Source organism: Aplidium turbinatum, chromosome 15 (genome assembly GCF_918807975.1).
Source record: "Aplidium turbinatum chromosome 15, kaAplTurb1.1, whole genome shotgun sequence".
Taxonomy (NCBI): domain Eukaryota; kingdom Metazoa; phylum Chordata; class Ascidiacea; order Aplousobranchia; family Polyclinidae; genus Aplidium; species Aplidium turbinatum.
The window spans coordinates 18298099-18322226 of NC_137486.1; the positions used below are offsets into that span (position 1 = coordinate 18298099).

Consider the following 24128-nt stretch of genomic DNA (forward strand, 5'->3'; position numbering starts at 1 on the left):
ATACATTGTGAAGTAGATGCGTGTGACGTCATGGCAATTAGATCCGCTATACTGTAATAATATTATGATTTATCATTAATTGATCAATAGTATAATTTGATTGAATTATTGTGAGATCACACCAGGGATATCTAGAACAACGGGATTGCTGACTCTGCTTTGAAGTGGACAATAGGAGGGTTACTGCATCATTACTGCATCATCACTGCACAAACTAAACTGTGGATTTCTCAACATACAACCCATTTCTTGTTTTTTCTTGTTTTAGACTTACAACCAACCTTATCCAACTTTCTTTGTTTAGCGATACCACGAAATTGAATTTTCTTACTTCTTTTCATGTTTTTTTTATTTCCTATTTTTGATGACTAAAACTTGCCCAAAAGTGATGCAATAATCAATTAAACATGAAAACTAAAGCTGTGTTCAATGCTCAATAGTCTTGGATGACTAACAGCAAAAGTTTGCTTTAAAATGATGATCTTAAGTTATAGACAAGGCCAGCCATTAGTTGTTGCTATGGGCGTTGCTAGGGAAGATGCCTAGGAGTGCCCACTTTCAAGACCTTATTTTAGCTTCACAGCAGGGATATCTAGAAAAGGCGACTTCTCAACAGCGTAATTGACACGCGCTTTCGCCTTTTTCATTTTCGGGCGTTAACAGCGCTGACTCTTCTAGTGTCCATCGCTTTATCGAAATTTGCAAAGTCGGCAATCCCGTTGTTCTCGGTATCGCTGGAGCACACGCGTTGGTTAAACTGGGTGGTGGAGGACTGCAAATCTCTCTTCTGGCTCCGTCATTGAAGGACATGGTCTGTTACGTTTTTGTTACCACTTTTCTAAATGATCAATACCTGTACAAAGATTGCATGGAACCAAATAGTCAAAGCATACCTTGCAACTCTTTAAAATTTATTGCTACGGAAAAGCATGACCAAGAAATAAGACGTCGTTTCTATGTCAAGGCAAGAAAAGGTCTCGTCAAAGTAAGAGCAAAAAACTTGTTGACATAGTTGGTGCCGTTTTTTGTCAAAACAAAAAAGTTTCATAGCAAGCTTGCTATCATGTTTGGTTAATTATTATAAATCACTAATCAACGGAGTTCATCTAGTTCAGAAAAACTGCGAGACGTTAAATTGCTCACAGTTGAAAGAGTTCAAACGTTGAATTACGTTTTAAAGATCAGAACAATTTGCTCAATTAGCAGGCTATTTTGTCTGTTTCAGAACAGGCAGCACAATAGCTAGTATCTTTTCAGTAGTGAGGTTGCACTTACTTTGCAGCACTATGAGGTCGGATGAGGTGTTGCCTCCTTCTTCGAAAAAAGTTTCCATCTTTTAAACTCATCTAGCATTTCCTGCTACCATTATATAAACAGGAATTTTTATCACTTTTGGCCATTTCAAATTTGAGCTCAATATGATTATGGTGTGTGCTGTGGTCGTTTCATTATGCCAACACAATAGCTGTTCATGTGCATAGCGAATAAGGAGTTAAGTTTAGTTGTAGGCTACCTACATTTTACATTTAGTGAGTATTTGTCACAATAACTCATCTTATATATCGGAAACCGACTTTTTGCATAAACCCTAACCTGCAAGAATAAGCTAATAGTCCGTAACGTATTTGTAACATCATAAAGTACAAAAGGTTTAAGTGTTTTATCAAACTTGCTTCACTGTGGGATGTTCAGAAACCAACATCCGGAGTCCCACTGCTGGGACGTTTAGGGGCTACGACCCGAAGAAAAGCCTATTTTGAAAGTCAAAAAAACATCTTAAGGTACCAGAACAAAACCTTCGCTAGATTTTATGCTTTCACTTGTGGACTTTATAAGTGTTGTGTAATGAATTCTATTACGATTTGTTTTTTGATTTTTGTTTGCTGCTTGGCCAGCTGCACGGAATGCAAAAATGTAAAGAAAAATGTTGAAACGAAGAATGGTAAGTAGTAATTGTGATCTAATAATCCTAAAAACATAGACACAATTAGTTAAAAGCAGTAAGCTTACTTTAAAAAATTCTTGTAAAAATAATTAAAATTAATTTTTTTCTATTTAATAATTAATTATTACAAGAATAAATCAAAGAGACAATTATCTCGCTTCAAAGCGGTTCAGTTCTGGCTTTAAATATTTAGGAGAGGCGCTTTCTCATATTTTTTGTATATTTTCTAATTTTTTTTTAGAGAAGGACACGTAAACAAAGCCTTCAATTTGTTTAGTAGATCGTTCACTAAAAGAACAAGCCGAAACCTCTGAAGCTGTCAATCACGCATAGACTACAGCGACAGTAGAGTGTGGAATGAAGCCTCGTATAAATACACAAATTCGGGTAGTAGCCTAAAGATATTCATGTTGTCGGATCGTAAATATAGTAATAAAATTGAACAAAATGGCCTACTGTCAATGAAAAATTCTTCACGGTTGTAGTATAAAATGAAGGCCATGCTAGTATTATTATTATTATTGACAACAATACCAATGTTTTTCGTGGCGGCTTTGCACACTGCATGAACATATGCGCAATCAGAATCAACAGTTTTTTTCTATTTTGAATGACGTATTACATGATGATAATATGAAACATCACACGAAATGACGAAATATTATACAAGTTTTCTGCGTCGTCCGTGACTGGTGCCCTCTTGACCTATATCATCAAAACAAACAAATCATTGCGTCATGTCATCCAGGCAAAAATAATCCTTTTGCAAACAGTATTTTCATGAGTTTATCCTTGTCCCCTAAAAGATTTTTCAGAACATGAAAATTTAAACGATTATTGAGAAGCGTGCTCAGGGGTGAGTTTAACTTATGGGGGGCCGGGGCAAAGGCTGAGAGAAAATAATAATAACACAAAATCACATTTTTCCACGTCAGAGGGGGGAGCCTTCAAAAGGAGGGCCCGGGGCAACTGCACCCTCTGCCCCCCCGCTAAATCCTGGCCTAAGTGTGCTACATAGACAGGGAAAACTGGAGATTCATTTGAAAATACACTAAATTTTGAGCATGGCGATTTTGTTTTGCAGATCAGTTGGTTGAAAGATCGAAACGATCTCCAGCGGATTTCTTCTTTGCGTTGAAACTCAACGATGATGTAAGACAGAGTTTTGTCGATGCTCATAACTTCTATAGAAGACAAGTTCAGCCACAAGCTGCCAACATGAGAGAAGTTGAATGGGACAAAGAACTAGAAAAACTGGCAACTGATTATTCCAAGTAAACAAATCTCATACATTAATTTCTGCACGTAATTATGATACCGCCAGTAGGCTACTTCATTTCAGGCCTTCATCCATCGTTTTGTTGAATTTTATCTTAATTGTCAACTGCAAATACATTTTTCACTGGGTTTGTCATACATTATAGTTTGTGTTATTAAAAGCACCGGTACCATAGATTTACAAATTTAATACTTTAACTGGAATACATTTGAAATACAATTTCAATGACAGCTGAAATAAAAATGAGGAAAAAGCAGCAGCAATGGTTGCATTGACTATTAAACTGTGTTTATAGTTATCAAATGAAAACAATTTTGTATGCAACTCTTAATTTAAATTGTCAATACATTTTTACTTTTAGAAAGTGCATATTTAATCATCATCGGCCCGAAAGTCAACGAAAGACTACCCAGTTCTCTGAGGTTGGAGAAAATATTGCAATTGGAGGAACTGTGCTTTCGAAAGCTGCTCATTACGTCACTACCGCTTGGTATAACGAGGTATGCAGTATGTCATCTTCAACATTGTCCGCCCCGATAGCTCTGTGGTTAGGGTTAGGCTCAAGATCACGCGGCGCTGGTTCGACTCTCGGGGTGTGTGCTTGAGCAACGCATTTCAGGATTGCTCTCCATTCAGCGGCACCGAGTGAATGGAATAATTCGCCTGCAACAACACTTCAACAATCGGAAAACTTCACTCTGCCAATCTCGGTAATCGGCCCTGTGTCAAAAGCCTCTATAAGTATGCTAAACTACCAGGAATAACCTATCAAGGCTTTGCCAGTCCAAGGATAAAGATTCAAAACCAAACCAACATATTCAATTCAGTTTGTTTCTATTTCTGACCATATCTATATTTTTATACAAACTCTTCATTTCAAATTTTAAAATGTCTTCCTCTCCAACAGTTGTCTTGTTTCCCTAAAATTTTCTTTCTAATGGCATGTTTTAAAATGAACAGGAAAATAAGTTTCCTTTTTTACGTTTCAATGGAATCTTTTTACCAAAACGCATAGCCTAAGTCTGGATAAGACGAAAAGTGAACAATTGCTAATGCTGTGGCAAGCACTTCACGTTTGAACTTTGAAGACAAATTAAGACAAAGATTTGTCTAACAACTTTACTGCATTGCTAAGCTATTTAAAAACTAAAACATCAAGTTCAAGGTTTCATTTGTAGAATGTCGACTACACTTTTCAAGACGGTTCCTGTAAACTAGGAAGAAAATGCGGACATTACACGCAGGTTGCATGGTGGGAAATGTACAAAATAGGATGCGGAGTGAGCTTTTGCAGGTAGGACTACTGAAATTATAATTATCGCTACACAATTAACATAGCCTACTTTTATCAATCAATCAATCAACAAAAATACTTTTAAAAGCAAAATTGTGACTGCATCAACTATAATTCTTTTTTGTCTGCTGTGAAATGATTTGATGGCGGATTGCACAGACAATTATGACACTGTGATGACCGATCTGTAACATGAACATTTCCAGAAGGGCCAAAAACTTGAAGGCCTAGAAACTTGAATAAACTAACACGCATTTCCCTAGATATAGCGTGTTTTCACCCAATGCATATATTTTGTCAAGACTACTTCTGCTTCTTTTTTTCATCAATTAGGCTACTGCCCAGACAGCAATATCCATCATTTTTACATTGATACAACGTCGGCAGATGTTGAATCAATGTGTAAATGACGGATTTTGCCATCTGGGTGGTGTTTTTCAAGTTGTATTTTTTTCTTTTGAATAAGCGTCTTGCATTTTACAGATGTCTTGATCTCGTCTCAATTTTTTTTTTTTAAATACTAGAAAACTACTTTAGGATAAACAGACGAAACCAAGCAACCACACGGCATTTAACATAATATATTAAACTGAACATAAACTATCTACGAACGTTTTCGGCCATACACATGTTAGCCCTTTTCAAGCAACGAAAAAATAACTGATTTTACATCTACATTGAAATAAATAACTGATCTTCACACGAAATTGAAAACGAAATGCATAAGAATGAAACGGCAAACCAGCGGAGAAAGGCACATCACATGGCGGTTAATTCCGCGAGGCAAACAGTTCCGCGGTTAATTCCTTAAAATGACACTTTAGGATACTGTTATAAAGAAGTGCGTCGCTGCTTTACCAACTTGCGCATTATTTTCAGAAATATCATCCCAGGTGGATATTTTGGGTATGTGTATGTGTGCAACTACGGACCAACTCAAAGGACACAGTAAGTTACATTTTATGTAGACACACAATTTAATGAGATGGCCATTCCTCGTCCTCGAACTTGATGGTCTTTGCACAAACGTGATGATGAGTTCTTAAATGGCTGATGAGTCCAATTCTAGCTTTGAAATCCTGATTACCTTTGAGAAATCGAAGATCCCATAGGCAAGCTGGCTGTGGGTGTAGCCGGCAAACTTTTCTTTGTTTGCTTTTAACTTTTGATATCTGCCATTTTCAAAAGTGGCAACACCTTCATGAATGGCAAATCTGTCTGTGGAAGGAAGTCTGACACATCAGCCTGGTTTGTAACAATCGAAAAACTTCTAGAATTAAGCTTTAGATGGCCTAATGCCTTTTCGGTCAGTAGATAAATGTTCTTTTGATCGTTTTAGCAACTAAATAAACCAACACCAAAACCAGGAAACGAACGAACAGCGTGATCTAATAGGCCCACTGATGGTTCAAATCTCCGAGTGTGCGTAAGAAACTCGACAGCTGTTCATTCAGCGACACCGAGTGTATGGTATAATTCGTCGCATTCGCAACAACACTCATGATGTGAGCAGAAACTTCACTCCGTCAATATTTGTGACCGGGCCTGTGTCAGTGGTTCAACGTTTCCTAACGTACGACAGACTTCCAGCGCTAACCTTTCAAGAACGCTTTTCTGTCCAAGGATAAATATAGGCAAGGCTACCCGCAATCAGTTTTAGTTATTAATTACTATTTTTACCGTTTATTGTGCATTACTCAGATATCTGAATACTCGTGGATTGCGCGTGCGAGTTCCGCCTTACAAAAAAGGTGCACCTTGTTCTGACTGCGGCAGTGAATTTCCCAACTGCAATAATGGATTGTGCACAAAATCTCTATCAGGTATACGCCAGATTATAATGCATGCTCCTCAAAAGTGATAGAGTAAATCCTTTTTCGTACGAGACAAATTATTCAAAATTTAAGACAGGTTGTGGTAGCCTATACCATTTCAAGGTGGCTAACCACTCGGCAACAGCGGCCGAGTGGTTAGCGTGTGGGCTCGCAGTGGAGAGGCTGCATGTTCGACTCCAGCCACCCGCACTTGCTGTTGTTTCTCTGGGCAAGAAACTTTACGATAATTGCTTCTACCCAGTGATCGATTTTGAGTAATGGGAAGTACCAAATTTAAGTCATAAGCAGAGTGGACAACCGGAAACAGACATTGCCGTCGGCTGCAGCGTGGGTCAGGTGTACGTCGGAAGGCGTACACCGATGCATAGCGCTCAAGTCCGCTTTCCCGCAATGCAGAATAAAGATATGACAAACAAACAAGGTATGTTCATCCAGCTCTGGTATATAACTTATCATTGCTTTGTAAATGTTGCAGTGCCAGAAAGAGACTGCAAAGCGAAAACTTCGTAACGGAAATTGTTTATTTATGATTAACCCTACAATGGCTACCAACATAGCCTACCTCAGTGGTTCCCAACTCGTTTTTAAGGCGACCCATTTAAAAAAAAAATTCAGTTCGGTAAAATCTTGCGACCCAAGCAAATTGTCGTAATATTTTAAAAGCCATACAAGATTGCGTTGCAAACGAACAACACTACAAAAGCAGTAACTTTTGCGAAAATAATATGTTTATCAAATCACTTATGAGATAGCTGTGCTGGCTTGCTGTCAGTGAGTTTTTGAAATCGAGGCGCTATTTTGCTTGGGCATAGCCGCATGTTGGCTTTAACTTCCAGCCGGTTTCGATGTTCAGTTTTCAATACACACATGGCGCTAAATCCAATCTTACAAAGCCAAGTTGTTGCCAATGGAATCTGTTTTTGAATCCCTAATTGTGAAACTGTGAGATACACTTTGTAGCCTACATGGAAGCCCAAAAGTGGATGTTTGCAGAATCTTTGGGGTATTTGTGTTTGAAAGACGCAAAAAAATACGGTTTGCTACTTCTGTCGTTATGTCCATAAACTGTTCTGCAATATGGATGGAAAGTTGAGGCAGATCTTTTCTAACAAATAGATCAATTATCCAATCATTTTGGTTATTTAGTGTTAGAGATTCTCCATAATAGTGCACAAACTTTTTGGCAAATTGTTCCAGGTGTCTAATCATCGTTTGCTTAATATCAACTTCATTGCCACAGATATATTGCGTTAGCTGAGGAAATATATCGTACTCATCTCTGGTGACATAACTTTCCCAGAATATGAGTTTTTTGTGGTAAGCAGAAACTTTTGCGGCGCGATCAATCACCGTAAAACCGTTGCTTTGCATATATAAATTTAGAGAATTCAGAGAGTCAAATATATCGGCAAGGTAAGCAACTTCTGCCTTGAAAGCTTCTTGCAAAATCTCCTCGGCTAATCCCCCACAGTTCTGTTGCCTCAGGAAGATAGCAATCTCCTCTCGCAAATTACAAACTCGCTTCAGGACATGACCTCGTGACAACTATCGCACTTCTGTGTGCAACAGCGATGCTTGATAATAATCAGAATCCACAAAGACGAAAACAAATGCCGATTTAGTGGACTTGTTTTGATGAAGTTTACACACTTCACATCATTCAACACTTCGTGCAGCTCTTGAGACAGCTTTTTTGCAGCAAAGGCCTCTCCGTGGAGAAAGCAACAAGTCCATACAGCACTTGGGGCTTTGTCTTTGATGCGTTTTACCACAGCACCAGACTATGCGTGGTCCAACGTGTGGAAAACTTTGTCATGGTTTGTCTGACATAGCGTTCGTGACATATAGTGCACGTTACAATATATATCCCGTAACTTTGTCAAGTTAATTTATGTTTGAGACTGAAATTTTTGTTGGGTTTACATTTAATAATAATAATAACAATAATAAAAGCGAAAATTGTTAAAACTTCTTGCACTACGATCATGCTACAAAGCTTTCCGATGTCTCGACATGAAACGCTTCATGACTTGTGTTTATATTTTCCAGTTTTCTGATCGATCTCTTCACGTTTTAAATTTTTTTTATTGTTATTTTTTTCGCCAGGATACAATATGCCTGAAAAACAAGCGACCCAAAAAAATTATCAGGCGACCCAACTTTGGGTCGCGACCCATGAGTTGGGAACCACTGGCCTACCTGATATGAAAAATATCCAATTCATTTTAATAATCCAACACAATGCTTTAGTTTAATAAGCAGGTGTCAAAATGATAAAAATTTCCACAATAACAAAAACTTTATTTTACAGAAATCGGGGAAAATAAAGGAAAAATTACTGCACAGAAAACTATAGAAAAAACTTTCTGGATATTAGGCTAATTTCTAAGTTATTTAATTGATTGAGTTTCGCTTTTAGCAGCATGATCGTAGCTTACTTCACAAGGTAGATTTAAACGATCTGTCTTAGCCTGATGCTGCGAGTTTGCTGTGGCAATAGTAAGTTGCGCAAGCTTTCGGAACACAGTTCCCTAGTCATACGGTCATGCCCATACATACGGTCACTAGTCATCATACATTTTTACAACTGAATCAATGTAAAAATGACATGACTAGGGAACTGTGTTCCGAAAGCTTGCGCAACTTACTATTGCCACAGCAAACTCGCAGCATCAGGCTAAGACAGATCGTTTAAATCTACCTTGTGATCTAAGTTATTTGTTCTACATTCAAATCCTAAAGTTTGAATAAGATAAAGATAGACCATACAGCGGCTTACAATAAAGTTACTCATTCTTTGTAGGTAACGTTGTAGGCTGATTGGATGACGACTGACCATACGGAAAAAGCGTGAAAACGGACCTTCTTGATTCAACCTTGGACGTAATAAAAACCATTTGAAACGATGTAGGCCTACTTGCAAATATTCATTGACACAATTCGTTTCACAATTGAAGTGAAGTTGTTTCTATTGTTGCTTGTGAAAGTATCTGCAAGGAAGAAATAAATCTCGCAAAACTAGGGTTGCCAGATGTTCACTATTTTACTGAACAAATCACTATTTTAAAAAAATGTTCACTGTAAACTATTTTGCTAATAGTGATAGTGAACATGTTCACTATTTTGACAATTAATTTTTGTCTACAATTCTGTCAATATATTTTAGCCAATAGCCATGGATTAACCAGTGACTATAAACTTCTGCTGCTTAGAGAGTAAAAGCACATGAGTCTGGTGCTTTGAGTAAAAACCCCTAATATGCTACCCCAGTGTAATTTCGCCAAAGCCAGGCTTGGCCAGCACGAAGTCCAACAGTGGAGTGTACACTGTACAGCCAAGGTAGCTGACAAACTGAAAGCCACTAGCCTGAGCAACTAACAGCCTAGAAGTTTGGCCATTAACTGTTTGTTTATAGACTGTGTAGGCCAGCTACTCAATCATGTGTGATGTTCGCTGGAAAAGTGGACTAACTTCTTTCAGAAAGAAACTGCACCTAAATTGTTAAAATTTGTCCAGTATGCAATGTCTATCCCTATATCTAATGCCAATGTTGAGAGAATTTTCAGTGTTATGGGTAACATATGGATAGATGAGCGCAGTGGCGTAGCCAAGGGGGGGTTTGGAGGGTTACAACCCCCCCCCCTTTGTCACGCATGTGACGTCCTGATATTGAAAATGATGCTTTCAGTCTCTATGCCTCAAAACAAAGTTTACCTAATTAACGAAACTGCAATAAAAGAGCGAGTTTTGCCAATACCAAACATTCAAATATCTCAGCTGGGAATTAGCAACAAGAAAACATAGAGACTTAGCTTTATTACCGAAAAATTCCCAAGAAAACGTGATCTTATCTTTTTGATATGCCACCGGACAGCACCATTTTACAGGAATATTTATACCCATATTTTTTGTTGAAAATGCTCTCAGAATGCACCAAATTCAAAGTGATTTTTCAAAAATTTCTGGGGGAGGTCCTCCAGACCCCCGCCGTTCGGTGTCGCCTTTGGCGAAGACGCCATCGGCCTTCGCCCGACAGCCGTCAAACCCCCCTCCCCTTTCAAATTCCTGGCTACGCCACTGAGCGAAACCGTTTAGCTGTTTATTTTGTTAAAAGTGAATTGTGTGTATTCTTTAACATACCTTTTAGCTGCTTAGAATTTAAAGAACAAATTTCTGCAAACAAACCTTTATTGTAGGCAGCAGTCGCATGAAAAGTATGTTAAGTAAATAAGTTACATAAGCAAGTAGGAGTGTTCTAATTAGCGCTTCTAATTGTGGGTCTCTTTTCTTGCCATTTTAGCATCAGTAGGTGTATGCTGTGTACACTGCAAGATACTAACTAGCCAATTACCTGGATTCAACCTGTGATAAGTAGAGCACTATACTTGCTAAAGAAAATCAAGAAAGTAAAATTTTATTAATTTTCATCAGTGGTATCAATTATGAACCAAATTGTTGTGTCAGACAACATCACATATTGTATTGCAACAACTTTTGCAAATTATTTATGCAATAATTCTTTGCATATTTGGGCGTGGTTGCACTCATTTAGGCGTGTGGCATACGTTAGAAGGTGCAATTGCGCGTATTTTTGGCTTTGGCATGTGTTTGAGACAGTGGCCTAGCCAGAAGGGGGTTTTGGGGGTTGCAACCCCCCTTTGGCACGCGTGTGACGTCACTATATTGAGAATGATGCTTTCAGTCTCTATGTCTTTAAAACAAAGTTTGCCTTATTTTAAACAAAACTGCATTAAAAGAGCGAGTTTTACCAATACCAAACATTCAAATATCTCAGCTGGGAATTAGCAACAAGAAAACACAGAAACATAGCTTTATTACCGAAAAATGCCCAAGAAAACATGATCTTATCCTTTTGCTATGCCACCAGACAGCACCATTTTACAGGAATATTTATACCCACATTTTTGTTGAAAATGCTCTCAGAATGCACCAAATTCAAAATTTTTTGGGGGAGGCCCCCCAGACCCCCCGCCACTAGGTGTCGTCTTTGGCGAAGACACCGTCGGGCTTCGCCCACCGGCCGTCAACCCCTTCCCCCCTCTTTCACAATTCCTGGCTACGCCACTGCTTTGAGAACTTTGAGGATGCGGTCGCGCGCTTTCAAAATGTTCACTATTTAGACGAACGAAATCTGGCAACCCTACGCAAAACACATTTTGCATGTTTATATTACGCTCACAATTGGTCGATTTCGATACTTTTTGGGCAAAAAAAAATAGAAAAAATTCCAAAAAACTCATCATTTTCCTTTTAAATTTTAACACTTACTCGCTTCTGGATCTACCAAATGCAGAAGCAGAACGTTAGGCCACAAGATTACAAGTTTGGATTAATTGCGGACATTCTCTTGTTAAATATGGCTAGACAGAAAAATAATTTCATTTATTTTTATTCGCTCTTGAGCACAAATCAAAAACTGCAGTCAGTCTATAACATTCTTTGTTTTAAATTTTCACCTTGACACGGATTTTAATGAAAAGATTCACAAAATAAATCCAAAAGGAACAGAAAAAGCAAAGCTGTTGTGAAAGTGCTTTAGGCTCGCTACCAGCGAGAGGCCTTGCCCCCTCAAAACACACACTTCTAAAAATCAGAACATTAACGTAAGGAAGGGGAAATAACTGGAAAGTTCATCAAGAAAAGGGATAATTTTCCATCAAAAAGAAGGAATTATGTTTTAGTAGCCATTGACTCCAAAGCGTAGCTGCAGTGTTTTTATCAGTTTCTGGATAGATTTTAAGATCCTAAAATCATTCCGGCTTTAAATCTAAAGGTTTCTCTTTAAACCATTTGTTTACGTACGGTAACTGAGAAGTATTTCTATCCTTAAAATGATTATATCTCTGGGCTGCAAAAATATCTTTCGGTTTCAGGAAAGATCAATGAAGTAATTTAAGCTATCTTCAACAATGCGATTATCCATGATTTAACGAGATTTTGTAAACAAGTAAAGCTATCACTTTTCCTTTCTACATTATGTTTGTGTCTCTCATCACGTGTGAGGTCACAAAAGAACAAAAAGATAACCGCGAGGGGTAAGACAATACACTGTTTTCTCAATGGAAAAGTCATTTCTCGGTTCGTGCCATTGGGCATAATTGCCAAACCTTCTGTCTTGGCTTTAATTACTGATTGAATCATCTGAAAACTCTGTGGAATTAGAAATGAAAAAGGTGAATGTGTAGTAGCTTACCCACTCGTAACAGTCTGAAAATAAAGCAAAGAATATTTGGGCGGAAACAAGTTTCAATATTGAAAAAATTGTTTAGTGTTTTCTGTATTGAATTGGCGGTTTGTCAACAGGCAAGTTAGCAGTTCAGCAAGATTAGCGCTTGTTGGGTAAAATCAGGGCAGATGATTTTGGGAATTTGATTTATTGATGGAACCTTTATCCTCAGACTGGAAAAGCTTCTTGCAGAACTCAATTCTGGGAGTTTCGCACACGGCATACTTGCACAGGCTTTGAATCACTGACGCAGGCCCGGTCACCGAGATCGACAGAGTGAAGTTTCCGATTGTTGAAGTCTTGTTGCCGGGGAATTATTCCATCCATTAGGAGCCGCTGAATTTAGAGCAGTCCTTAGAATGCGTTGCTCAAGCGCACACCCCGAGAGTCGAACCAGTGCCGCTTGATCTTGAAGCTTCTTCCTTCACGAAATTACACGCTAACCAACTGAGCTATCGGGCGGACGCAAATATGCAGGCTAAAAAGTTAGATGGTGCAATGCAAAAGCATATTTTGATTAACCTTAATTAATTTACTATAGGCTAGTATAGCCTATGCTTCAGCGTGACCAGTAGGCTTATGTCAAACTTTTAGACAATTGTAAACTATTTATTGAATTAACATAGATTTTGTCAACATCTATATTAGCTTAATTTTTTGAATTAATTTGTGAAGTCGGACGTCAGAGCAATGTCGAATCAACTATTTATTACTGTCAAATATGGAGGTGAGTGTGCCCTTATTTAAACTTGTTCGGACTACATTAATATTTGAGAGACTTAAGATAGAAGTTCTTTTTAAAAAAAAAACTCTATTTCATGTTAATAGCATCATACATTTTATTATTAAAAGTTAATTCATTTGCAGACCTATCAGCCTACCAACCTACCTAATTGTGATAAAAATACTGATAACCTAGGAAATAGCGAGGCTACTTTCTCTGCAACCCTGCAAATTTATTTCAATTAACCGTCTGCAACAATGAGTTTCATGGTTTTCCGAAAACGATGATTATTCCGATTAGTTGGTTCGCATCTATTTGCTATCTTCTGGCTTAGCTTACGATTCGTAAATGAAGTGTGTTTTTAACAGACAACAAAGAAGAAATATTTAATCCCCACTGCAAGAGTTTGTTATTGCTGGAATGTATCCGGGAGAAGTGTCAGTGCAGTGACGAAAGTGAGCAAACTAGAACTTTGATTTTATTTTGAAATTTCGCTAAGTTGGTCTAATGCTTTTTAATCTGCGGCTAATTAGTCTACACACAAAAGCGCCAGAAGGTTTGATTTTAAAATAGAAGTTACGTTTCAAATATTGCTTTTACTACCACAAAACGTTTGTTGACAAATTTTTGCATGTAGCCTATTGTCACAATCAAGGTGCAATGCCTCGCGATGGCTTGCTTTGTATCTTCAACGAGCGTGTTGTTTTGGTTGTAGAATTCTGGTGCGATGTGTTATTATCGGTTATGACCTGAAGTAACCTCTGATTACGAAATCTGTATTATGTAAAATGTGTTTTCTGGAATCATTTTCCCTACGTGACATTCTAGAGACTTCTGTTGTTTACATTTAAATGCTGCTTGATAGAACAATGGTTCTTTATGATGTAACCTTACGTAGCCTTCTCAAAGTTACTGGACTGAACAACCAACTATAAATAGTGGTGTAGTTTGTGTATTATTATTATTATTATGAGTTGATCATGAGAGTTGTGCTATGAGTTGTGGATTGGTAGTTGATGCAGAAATTATTGGTGATTGAGACTTGAAGTAATTGAATACAAGTAGATGAGAATTGGTGCTGATATAAATTGTGTTCGAAATTAGAGTTATTTGAGAAGCCGTTTGTTAAAGTTCTTCAAGAAGTCAGATTATCATTTCACTAGTAGAATTATTCGACATTTAATTGACTGCTTTTCGGTTTGACCCATTAAACTACGTCATTGAACCTTTCCAAGTCTTTTTCCTGGTAAGAGATAGAAAGAAATCGTGACATTCTGGGGGCTCGTCCGGGAATAACCGAAAAGGAATAAACCGAAGAATACCGAAAGATTTATTGAGAGAATAATAAATTAACAACAAGCTGTCAAAGTGGCGGATGCCGTCAAACATGAGATGATTGAAGACTTACGGAACATGGCTGAACGAATGGGGCTGAGTGACAATGAAAAGTCTCAGTTTGTGATGGAAGAGTATCACAAGATACTGGCCCAAAAAGTTCAGCGAGAAGCTGACGAAAGAGAAGATAGAAGAGCTGCTCGTGAAATAAGGAAAGCAGAACTTGAAGCTGAAGAAAAGCGAGCACAACTTGAAGCTGAAGAAAAGCGAGCACAACTTGAAGCTGAAGATAAGCGAGCACAACTTGAAGCTGAAGAGAAGCGAGCACAACTTGAAGCTGAAGAAAAACTAGCACAGCGTGAAGCTGAAGCAAAAGAGAAGCGGGCGCAGCGCGAAGCCGAAGAGAAGCGGGCGCAACGCGAAGCAGAAGCCGAAGAGAATCGGGCGCAACGCGAAGCAGAAGAAAGAAGAGCGCAATATGAATTGGAAAAGTTAAAACTTGATATAGAAAGACAAAAGCTGGACATTGGTGAGCGATCTAATTCTACTAATGATAATGCTCGAGATGTTATTGTGGCGCAAGTTAGACGTCCAGATTTGCCATCATTTGTTAAAGAAAAAGATGAGTTGGACCTATTTGTTAAGATTTGAAAGATATGCCACAATAGCCAAATTGGAGAAGTCAACGTGAGCTACCCAGCTAAGCATGCTATTGTCGGGACAAGCTCTTGATGTATATTCAAGACTTTCAGAAGAAGAGGCCATGAACTACGACAGATTGAAGTTAGCTCTGTTAAAGCGATACAATTTTACCGAGCATGGATACCGTCAAAGATTCCGTGAGGCAAAGCCTGAACAACACGAAAGCCCAGGTCAATTTATTGAACGTTTAAGAAACCTTTTGTTAAAATGGTTTGAACTTTCGGGGGCCGACCAATCATTGGACGGATTGGCAAACCTTATAGTTAAGGAACAATTCACAGATTCATGTTCAAAAGATCTGTCTGTTTATCTAATGGAGAGAAGTCCAAAGACTCTAGAAGAAATAGCCAGTGTGGCAGAACAGTACTTAGTTGCCCATGATGAGAAGTTGTCGACCGAAGAGATGATGTCATGCGATGACGACGAGGAGCAAATAAATAATTTTAAAGGAGGTGCGGTTCCAAGAGAAGTACGTTGTTTTAATTGTAATGGCTTAGGTCATAAGGCTGTTAACTGCCGGATGAAGATGTTTGCGAAAAAATAATAGCTGAAGATTACCTGCCAGTAGTGGATGGAAAAGTTGGAAACAAAAAGGTAAAAGTTTTACGTGATTCTGGTTCTATGGGTATAATGGTGAGAAGAGATTTGGTTAAAGACAGTCAGTTAACGGGAAAAACTGGCCATGTGATGTCGATAGATACCACTTCAATCCAAGGACCGTTAGCGAGGATATATATCGAAACTCCGTATTGTAGTGGGACTGTGAAAGCGTTATGTTTACAAAACCCTTTAGTTGATCTTATAATCGGAAATGTTATTGAGAGAGATTCTGAAGTTACTTGTTATTCTTGTGGCAAGAATGGTCACTTTGCTCGAGATTGTTCTGCAGATAATCAGCGACGACCATTTGGAGCTTGCTATAGATGCGGTAGACACGGACATTTCGCCAGGGAATGCGTTGCTGACGGCGGACATTCGGAAAATAGACGTTGCCGTAACAACCATTGCTACCGATGTGGGGAGATTGGACACATAGCCAGGAGCTGCCCTTTTGATGAAAAGGCTTGCTACAACTGTCATAAAGAAGGTCATCTCGCCAAGGACTGTCCGGAGAGGAAGTGTTTCCGATGTAGGAAGATGGGTCATCTTGCTCGCCAGTGCACTGAAGTCATTGAGGTCGATGGAAACTTTCCCAGAAAACGTGACTATTGTTTTGAGAAAAGCTATCGTTGGTAGATCATGCAACGATGGACTTATGAGAATTGATTTATTGAGTAATTAATTGTTTTGTAGTGTGCTTTGTATTGATTGTGTTGTTATATTGTTTGCAACAATATTCTAAGGGGGGGCGTATGTCACAATCAAGGTGCAATGCCTCGCGATGGCTTGCTTTGTATCTTCAACGAGCGTGTTGTTTTGGTTGTAGAATTCTGGTGCGATGTGTTATTATCGGTTATGACCTGAAGTAACCTCTGATTACGAAATCTGTATTATGTAAAATGTGTTTTCTGGAATCATTTTCCCTACGTGACATTCTAGAGACTTCTGTTGTTTACATTTAAATGCTGCTTGATAGAACAATGGTTCTTTATGATGTAACCTTACGTAGCCTTCTCGAAGTTACTGGACTGAACAACCAACTATAAATAGTGGTGTAGTTTGTGTATTATTATTATTATTATGAGTTGATCATGAGAGTTGTGCTATGAGTTGTGGATTGGTAGTTGATGCAGAAATTATTGGTGATTGAGACTTGAAGTAATTGAATACAAGTAGATGAGAATTGGTGCTGATATAAATTGTGTTCGAAATTAGAGTTATTTGAGAAGCCGTTTGTTAAAGTTCTTCAAGAAGTCAGATTATCATTTCACTAGTAGAATTATTCGACATTTAATTGACTGCTTTTCGGTTTGACCCATTAAACTACGTCATTGAACCTTTCCAAGTCTTTTTCCTGGTAAGAGATAGAAAGAAATCGTGACACCTATTGTGAAAATAGTGGCCTCAAATAATCTTTCAGCAAAGTATAAAAATCTCTCACTGATGTCTCCCTCTTTCCAAAGCTTTCATAACTTAATAATAGCCTACAAGGCACACAATAGTTTGTGAGGGGCACATAAAAAATTTTCCTCTTAAATCTGTTGCTAAAAGCTTGCGAGTTCGATACACCCGGTTAATCAAATGGGAATGAGCAAGCAAGAAAACTTTGCCAAAACGGAGAAAAAATATTATTTTGAAAAGATACATGTGACCAGGTATCCCTGTGCCCACTGCAGGCCCTTGACAAGGTGCTAATAGGCCATTTAGTAGCACTGTTAAATTTGAGTAAATATTATGAATAAAAATACATTTGTTTATTTTTTAGTTACTTTGGACTTAGTTGATGAAGCTGGAATAATTTCAAACATTTCCGACAAGGGCAATTTATCAGAATATGCAAGCCAGTTCTTAGAAGGAAGAAGAAAATACGTCCTTATAAAAGTTATCAGTGAGTTTCGGGGTTATATTTTTAAATAGGTGAGATGTGCTATCGATGGGACACTGTCACCTGTGGGTCAGCTCATTATTTCTGAATATGTGTGAACATAAGAACTGAGATTTTTATCATGGAATCGAGATTAACACTACATCATTAGGCTACAGCAGGGGTCACCAACCTTTTTTGCATGCGGGCCACTTTGGCACTAAGGAGAGCTGTGGCGGCCGCACTAATAAAATGTTAGGTAGGTTGATTCTTATGCTAAAAAAGAACGCATTTCGTACCCAGTATCCAGCGTTACATGTTGTTCATATTTATGTTAGAATACCGCAGCAACACAATTATCGAACAACGCTACTGCCAGGCCAAGCTCCTTTTACAACACTTTTGACTTTTTTTAACAATGCCTAATAAACGAGGCCACTTGTTTTGCGCACTTATAGCGAGGCGAGCGGTTTCATCAGAATATTCATCGCCAAGTAAAAGTGGTGTTGTCACTTCGCTTCACAAAAGATATCATGTAATTAACAATTTTAGTAAACAAGAAAATGTTTGACACATCGCAATACAGGCAACAATAGTGACCTACAAACATATCAGCGAAAAATAGGCTCCAATAACAAGGAGAAAGAAATCAGGCACCATGAAACAAATGCTTGTAGAAATCACTCAAAAATCGTAATTCTATCGTAGTTCATGAACAGTCTTCCCTTTAAAAAAGCAATAAGGTAGGTTTTTCATCCTTTTTGTGAGAGTCTATAAAACCGTCTTTCTTTTGTTATAGACAACTGTCACTTGCGATGCTTACCCTATCAGCATGGCAAGAATTTGTTGGTTAGCCTAAAAACATTTTGCAGAACTTGCTTCGGCAGTAGATATACTAAAATTGGAACGACACAGAGAAGATTAGCATGGCCCCTGCGCAAGGATGACACGCAAAGTCGTGAAGCGTTCCATATTTCTTTAAAAAAAGAAGAAAAAAAAAACATTTTGCAGTTCTAAGCTAAATATTTTCATAATAGGCTACAATCAGAAAAAGTCTTTAAATTTAGATATAATATTTTGCCAATTTATTATCAATTGAGTTGGCGCACAGACCTATTTTGCCAACAAAAACTTGCATAAAGAGAACACTGGTCGTGAAACACAATAACGGTGAAACGCACACTAGTATTTTCATGACATTTGCAAACTTAAAATAAGCAACCCTATGCTCGACATTTTCGAAATTCGAAAACAGACGTTTTAATCAACCACTGGAACAGTGTGGCTGGACATCGCATTGGAATAGCTTTAAGCAAGGAGTGGCTGGAGTCGGCAGCTGTGGCCGAGTGGTTAGCGCGTTGGGCTCGCAGTCGAGAGCCTGCATGTTCGACTCCAGCCACCCGCACTAGCTGTTGTTTCTCTGGGCAAGAAACTTTACGATAATTGATAGTGATCGATTTCGAGTAATGGGTAGTACCAAATTTAAGTCATAAGTAGAGTAGACAACCGGAAACATACATTGCAGTCGGCTGCAGCGTGGGTCAGGTGTATGTCGGAAGGCGTACACCGATGCATAGCGCTCAAGTCCGCTTTCCCGCAATACAGGATAAAGATAAAACAAACAAACAAACCCCCACCTAGAGCTATAATCTGATTGGTCGATCGGTGGAATCGTATGCAAAGCGAAAATATGCTTCTCGGAAAGTATTTTTTCCTTTGTGCTCTTTAAGAAAAGTAACTCCTCAAGAAAAGTAATTTTGATTATACTTGTACGCTGATACCTTCCGCGGGCCGCAGCGATACAGCATTTGGTGACCCCTGGGCTACAGCGTGGTTTACTTACTGGTGTAGGCTACTTAGCCTAAGTGGTGAGATTGTGGTTATATATTATTTAGGTTATTTAAGTATGAGAATGGTTTGTTTATATTAAGGCTGTCTAACTGCCTGATGAAATTTCTATCTATCTAATTTATCTAGTTTGGCTATCTGACTCCATGAAATAATTTCCACACAATTGTTATTCGAATTATAATTTTAAGTTATCAGAAGGTGTTCGTATAATGTTGTAGGTCTATAACACAATTTGAATTTAAACAGTACAGAATAATCAATTTGAATTTAAACAGTACAGAATAATGAAATTACAGGATAGTGAAACATTATCACGAGTTATTACACTTTAATTAAACAATCAATTTAATGTTTTTCTGAGAGCTGAACTGGTCTAATTGAGCTGGTTTGATGTGAGCTAGTCCGATTTGATAGAGCTTTTTGTCTAATTGAGCTGGTTTGATGTGATAGAGCTCTCGTCAAAGGACGAACAAACCATTTTATTGTGTGCGCCCTTTTTTCTATTTTCTTTGGGAGCAGTTGCATGGAAAATTACAGAAACTTTAGTAAAAGGCAGGAAAACTTATATGTTGAAATAATGGATCGCTACAAGATCAGTCAATTGTTTTTTTTAGCTGTCAGAGTAAATTTGAATGGTTGACTGTTGTTAATCGTTTCTATACTAAAGCAGGGTTATAACAACTGGGGCCTGGCAATAAAGTTTGAGTCATATGATTAGATTTAAAACTATAGCAACAGAAAACTACATGTCCAACTGTAACAGATTTTCAGGCAAGTTGAACACAAAATGGTGGTTGGTTGAGCAATGGGACAAACAGTCGATTACCTTTGGGACATGTCCAATCCTATGCTCGACGAGTCAGTTTACACTATTTTCCCGAATTCTCAAGCATCTCTTTCTTTCCACCATACCTTCAATAATAATAAGTTATTGTAGGCTAGCCGGGAGGTAAAATTTTTAGAGTTTGTCCAGCAAATTTCATCTTTTGCTTTGCTAAATATTTGAATGTCTAATAAACATGTGATGTGACTTCCTTTATGTAGTGCTATTCCGTAAGCACTAAGTTTAACAACATTGTTTCTCATTGGCTTGCGATACGTCAGACACCGCGTTGTTATATTTAACTAAGTGTCCCAAAGGACATAGGCCTACCCTCTTGTCCCATTGGTCAGTTATGCAACCATGATGATGATGAACCTATGGGACACTTGAGTGACATTTTTTAATGAGATAAAAAGCAATAAACTATTTAAATTTGTTACTGTTTTGACTTCATGTTGTGAAACAATGACTAAACTTCACAACACAATTCCTTTATTTTACAATTTGAATTAAAAAAGCATTTTATCAGTAATTATTTTTGTCCCATCTCCTCTACTTGTCCCTTAAACTAAAAACACGTTACTCTTAACTAATGGTTGAGTAGGCTAATCAAATTTTTATTTGATAGTGAGAATATTTCTTCATGGATTGACATTCATCTGAAATAGCCGCTTTTAGACTACAAAAAACAAAACGAAAACAAAAATATAGCAGTCTACTGTAAATAGAATAGCCTATGCAGCAGAAGCTCACTTGAAATTGTAGCGTACGCAATAAGCATAGGCCTACCAAAAGCGCTTATCAAATAGCCTAGCCTACAGTGCTACCCACCCCTGGGCGCAGACAGGGAGGTATTGAGGATACTTGATTTCAGGGGGCTATATAACTATTCCAAAGGACCTGGCATCTTGAAAAAAAAAACACTTCGTAGACTATTCGTTGAATATGGTTCGTTGTTCTTACAAGTGTCTGGTGGAGCCCGAGAGTCTCATTGGTAGCCTAGCTACAGCCTACTGGGCCCAAATTATCCTCTTAGTGGCCCTGGGCACAGGCCGATCTGTTGTAAAGTTTGGCATAAAAATACTGTAAATTAATAATCTTTTTTACAGAATCAAATAACGTTGATTTGGAGCCACACAAGTACGAATCCTTGCTTGGAAATATCGAGAAACTATACCCAGAGCTGGCTGAAAGGCTGGAAAGACTGTCTAAACCTTCGCAGCTATCACCAAAAGGAAAAACCTGGAATCAATTGAAAAAACGCTTAGGAGGTGTTTCGGCAAGCAAGAATAAATCTTCGAAGAGAAACTCGGTTGTTAAACTTTAGAGAAGGTCCCACAATTTTTGTGAGCTATCTTGTAGTTGAATTAAATAAGCAGCTTCTTCTGCAATTAAGAAGGGTCTTGGTTTGGGGATCTCATTGGTACCAGGCCCAAATTATCCTCCCAACGGCCCTGACCGTCGGTTGATATAGCTCTTTAATTGTAGGCCTACCTATTTTATAAAATTCCACGATTGAAGGCTACTCTTGCATTGAATCCTACAAACTTTATGGAATAGTTTTGAAAGTGTTGATGTCGACACAGTGCGATAGGTAGCTTATAGTTTCTTTGCCTTTTAGTTACTTCATTTAGTTTTTCCTTTTTTTAAACATCATGTTTTCCTTGTTTGTAAAAACTTCTTGCAATTTTTGTGGAAAGTATATTTATTTTATCATGAGCAAGTGATTTGATTGTGGGATTTTTAAGCCCTTGCAACTTCTTTTTAAAAAATGCAATTGATTTGATTTCGTAAATCACTTACAGAACAGCGTAAGTCGACAGAGCGTGTGGTAATATTATTGTTTTGGTTGGTATTCAGTCACCAACTTTACTTCCTGTTGTTATGCTTCTTGTAATGCTGACAAGTAGCAACAGAATGACCACTACGTTGTGGAGACCTGCGCAATTTCGCCGACTGAAGCTACACGACAGCTGGCTTATCTACATTTGTAGAAATTAGGCTCAAACACACCTAAGAATTCTTCAAACATCAACTGAAATCCGATTCGAACCTCCGCGAGTGAATTCAACAGCTTTTTACAAGCTACAGTAGAGATAATGCACAAAATGAAAATCATAACAGTTCTCGGATCAATAGCACTGATATAATTTTTCAACGAATTTGATAAAGATCTTTCGTTTAGGGTCAAACCACAAAACTCAAGAACAAAACATAAAATATTAAGCGTTGAAAATGAGAAACCGTAGGCTATTGCTAATAAATATTTTATGGTACCAATTTGGTTGTGAAAAGCCACAAGTTGGTGTGAAAATATGATTTGCAGAGGGTGTATGACAGAAATGTTAAATCTGTTCATTTGTTATTTAGCCTATGTACATCAAAATATTTCCAAAGACGTAGTCGTCATTTATCCCAGAGTTTTTAAACGTAATATTGCGTGATAAGGAAAATAAAAAATTGCAAACAATAAAGCTTCTATTTATTTAGCGAGAGACGAACAGTAGCTACTGTAGTCAGTACGGCGAAAGCCTACCTGTTGCACTATAATAGTTTGGTCGCTGGTTCGCTTATACCAGTTTTTTAGCTTCAAAAAATCCCTTTAAATGTCGCATTTGCCAAGCTCCAGCTAACACAAAAACAAACGTTTGAGCAAGGGCCCACCACAGGACACGAGCATTGGTGTTGTCGCTCGTCAGTCTGAACTTCTCCTCCCGGTATCGTTGATAATTTTGATCTTTCTGGATTTGCTGGACCTGTTCCAAGAGCTGTCGCACTCTAAGCTGAAGTTCTGTCAGTTTCTCCTTTGAAGCAATTTCGCTATAGTCATTGGCGTGCTCACCTACCTGGATGTCAAGATGAATACGCAACTTACCACCAGCAAACAGAGTCCACTTAGTTGAGTTCGAAAGAATGCAAATCTGGTGTTCACCAGGCGAGTGGGAAGTGAAAGCAAACGTACCTTCAGCACCATAACTTTTTGACACCAGAACTTTACCCCTTGGTTCTTTTACTTCCACATGCATTCCCATCCCGGGGGAAGAATCTAAAAATTGATGTGATCGTTTGTCCCAAAGTTGAGCCTTGTATTTCCCAGTAACCATTGTGTCTTCCGGAAGCTCTTCAATGAAACATTTCTTTTCTTTCTCTCCAATATGAAAGTAAAGTGAAAAAGAATTTTGTACCAACAAACTTAATACCAACAAAAAAATCTTCATTGTTAATATTCTCCTAGTTGTCCTGATGAAAAAATCAGCAAAAGTAAATCTGCGTGCTTAAGAATGCACATTTAACACAAACATATCAATAACTCACGAATGCAACACACTTGAAACACATAGTGTACTTGTAAAAAAAAAACTAAACAAGGCAGTGATCATATTGATCAAGAAAAAGATTCACAGCTTAGCAGCAAATGAGACTGCCCGCTTAATTGAACCAATTCATTTTGGTTCTGAAGGTTAGATTGTGAGGTAAATATAATTAGTTGGCAATAAATATCGCAGCAAAACAAAAAGTCAAAATTGAAATTCACAAGACAGTTAGCGAAAGTCTTATACAGAAACTATTACAATTAAACATATATACACTTGAAATGCTGAGATAACAGTCTTCAGGTGGCGAAAAAA

General features: G+C 38.0%; 3 protein-coding genes and 1 non-coding gene across 4 annotated transcripts; 3 read left to right on the plus strand and 1 right to left on the minus strand.

The window, feature by feature from the left end:
• Positions 1-1811: 1811 nt before the first annotated feature.
• LOC145783900 (cysteine-rich venom protein TEL1-like) lies at positions 1812-9513 on the plus strand. The gene is made up of 7 exons (XM_082595661.1): positions 1812-1942; positions 3030-3219; positions 3586-3724; positions 4403-4518; positions 5398-5466; positions 6220-6341; positions 9157-9513. Exons 1-7 carry the CDS (start codon positions 1846-1848, stop codon positions 9171-9173), a joined length of 750 nt encoding a protein of 249 aa, XP_082451787.1. The 5' UTR covers positions 1812-1845; the 3' UTR covers positions 9174-9513.
• Positions 9514-13226: 3713 nt separating this feature from the next.
• Positions 13227-22319, plus strand: LOC145784204 (uncharacterized protein C22orf15-like). The gene is made up of 4 exons (XM_082595979.1): positions 13227-13327; positions 13693-13779; positions 17727-17849; positions 21609-22319. The coding sequence occupies exons 1-4, from the start codon at positions 13291-13293 to the stop codon at positions 21824-21826; spliced, it is 465 nt and encodes a 154-aa protein (XP_082452105.1). The 5' UTR covers positions 13227-13290; the 3' UTR covers positions 21827-22319.
• Positions 18701-18803, plus strand: LOC145784912 (U6 spliceosomal RNA). The gene has a single exon (XR_014291080.1). It is a non-coding gene; the product is annotated as a U6 spliceosomal RNA (small nuclear RNA).
• Positions 22320-22382: 63 nt separating the features above from the next.
• LOC145784205 (transmembrane emp24 domain-containing protein 4-like) lies at positions 22383-23666 on the minus strand. Its single transcript, XM_082595980.1, has one exon. It carries the CDS (start codon positions 23601-23603, stop codon positions 23070-23072), a length of 534 nt encoding a protein of 177 aa, XP_082452106.1. The 5' UTR covers positions 23604-23666; the 3' UTR covers positions 22383-23069.
• Positions 23667-24128: the final 462 nt, after the last annotated feature.

Coding starts and splice junctions, on each gene's coding strand:
- LOC145783900 (XM_082595661.1), top strand. CDS start 1,846: ATGAATTCTATTACGATTTGTTTTTTGATTTTTGTTTGCTGCTTGGCC. Junction 3,725..4,402: donor CTACCGCTTGGTATAACGAG/GTATGCAGTATG, acceptor TTTCATTTGTAG/AATGTCGACTACACTTTTCA. Junction 5,467..6,219: donor GGACCAACTCAAAGGACACA/GTAAGTTACATT, acceptor TGCATTACTCAG/ATATCTGAATACTCGTGGAT.
- LOC145784204 (XM_082595979.1), top strand. CDS start 13,291: ATGTCGAATCAACTATTTATTACTGTCAAATATGGAG. Junction 13,328..13,692: donor TATTACTGTCAAATATGGAG/GTGAGTGTGCCC, acceptor TGTTTTTAACAG/ACAACAAAGAAGAAATATTT. Junction 17,850..21,608: donor CGTCCTTATAAAAGTTATCA/GTGAGTTTCGGG, acceptor TCTTTTTTACAG/AATCAAATAACGTTGATTTG.
- LOC145784205 (XM_082595980.1), bottom strand. CDS start 23,603: ATGGTTACTGGGAAATACAAGGCTCAACTTTGGGACAAACGATCACAT.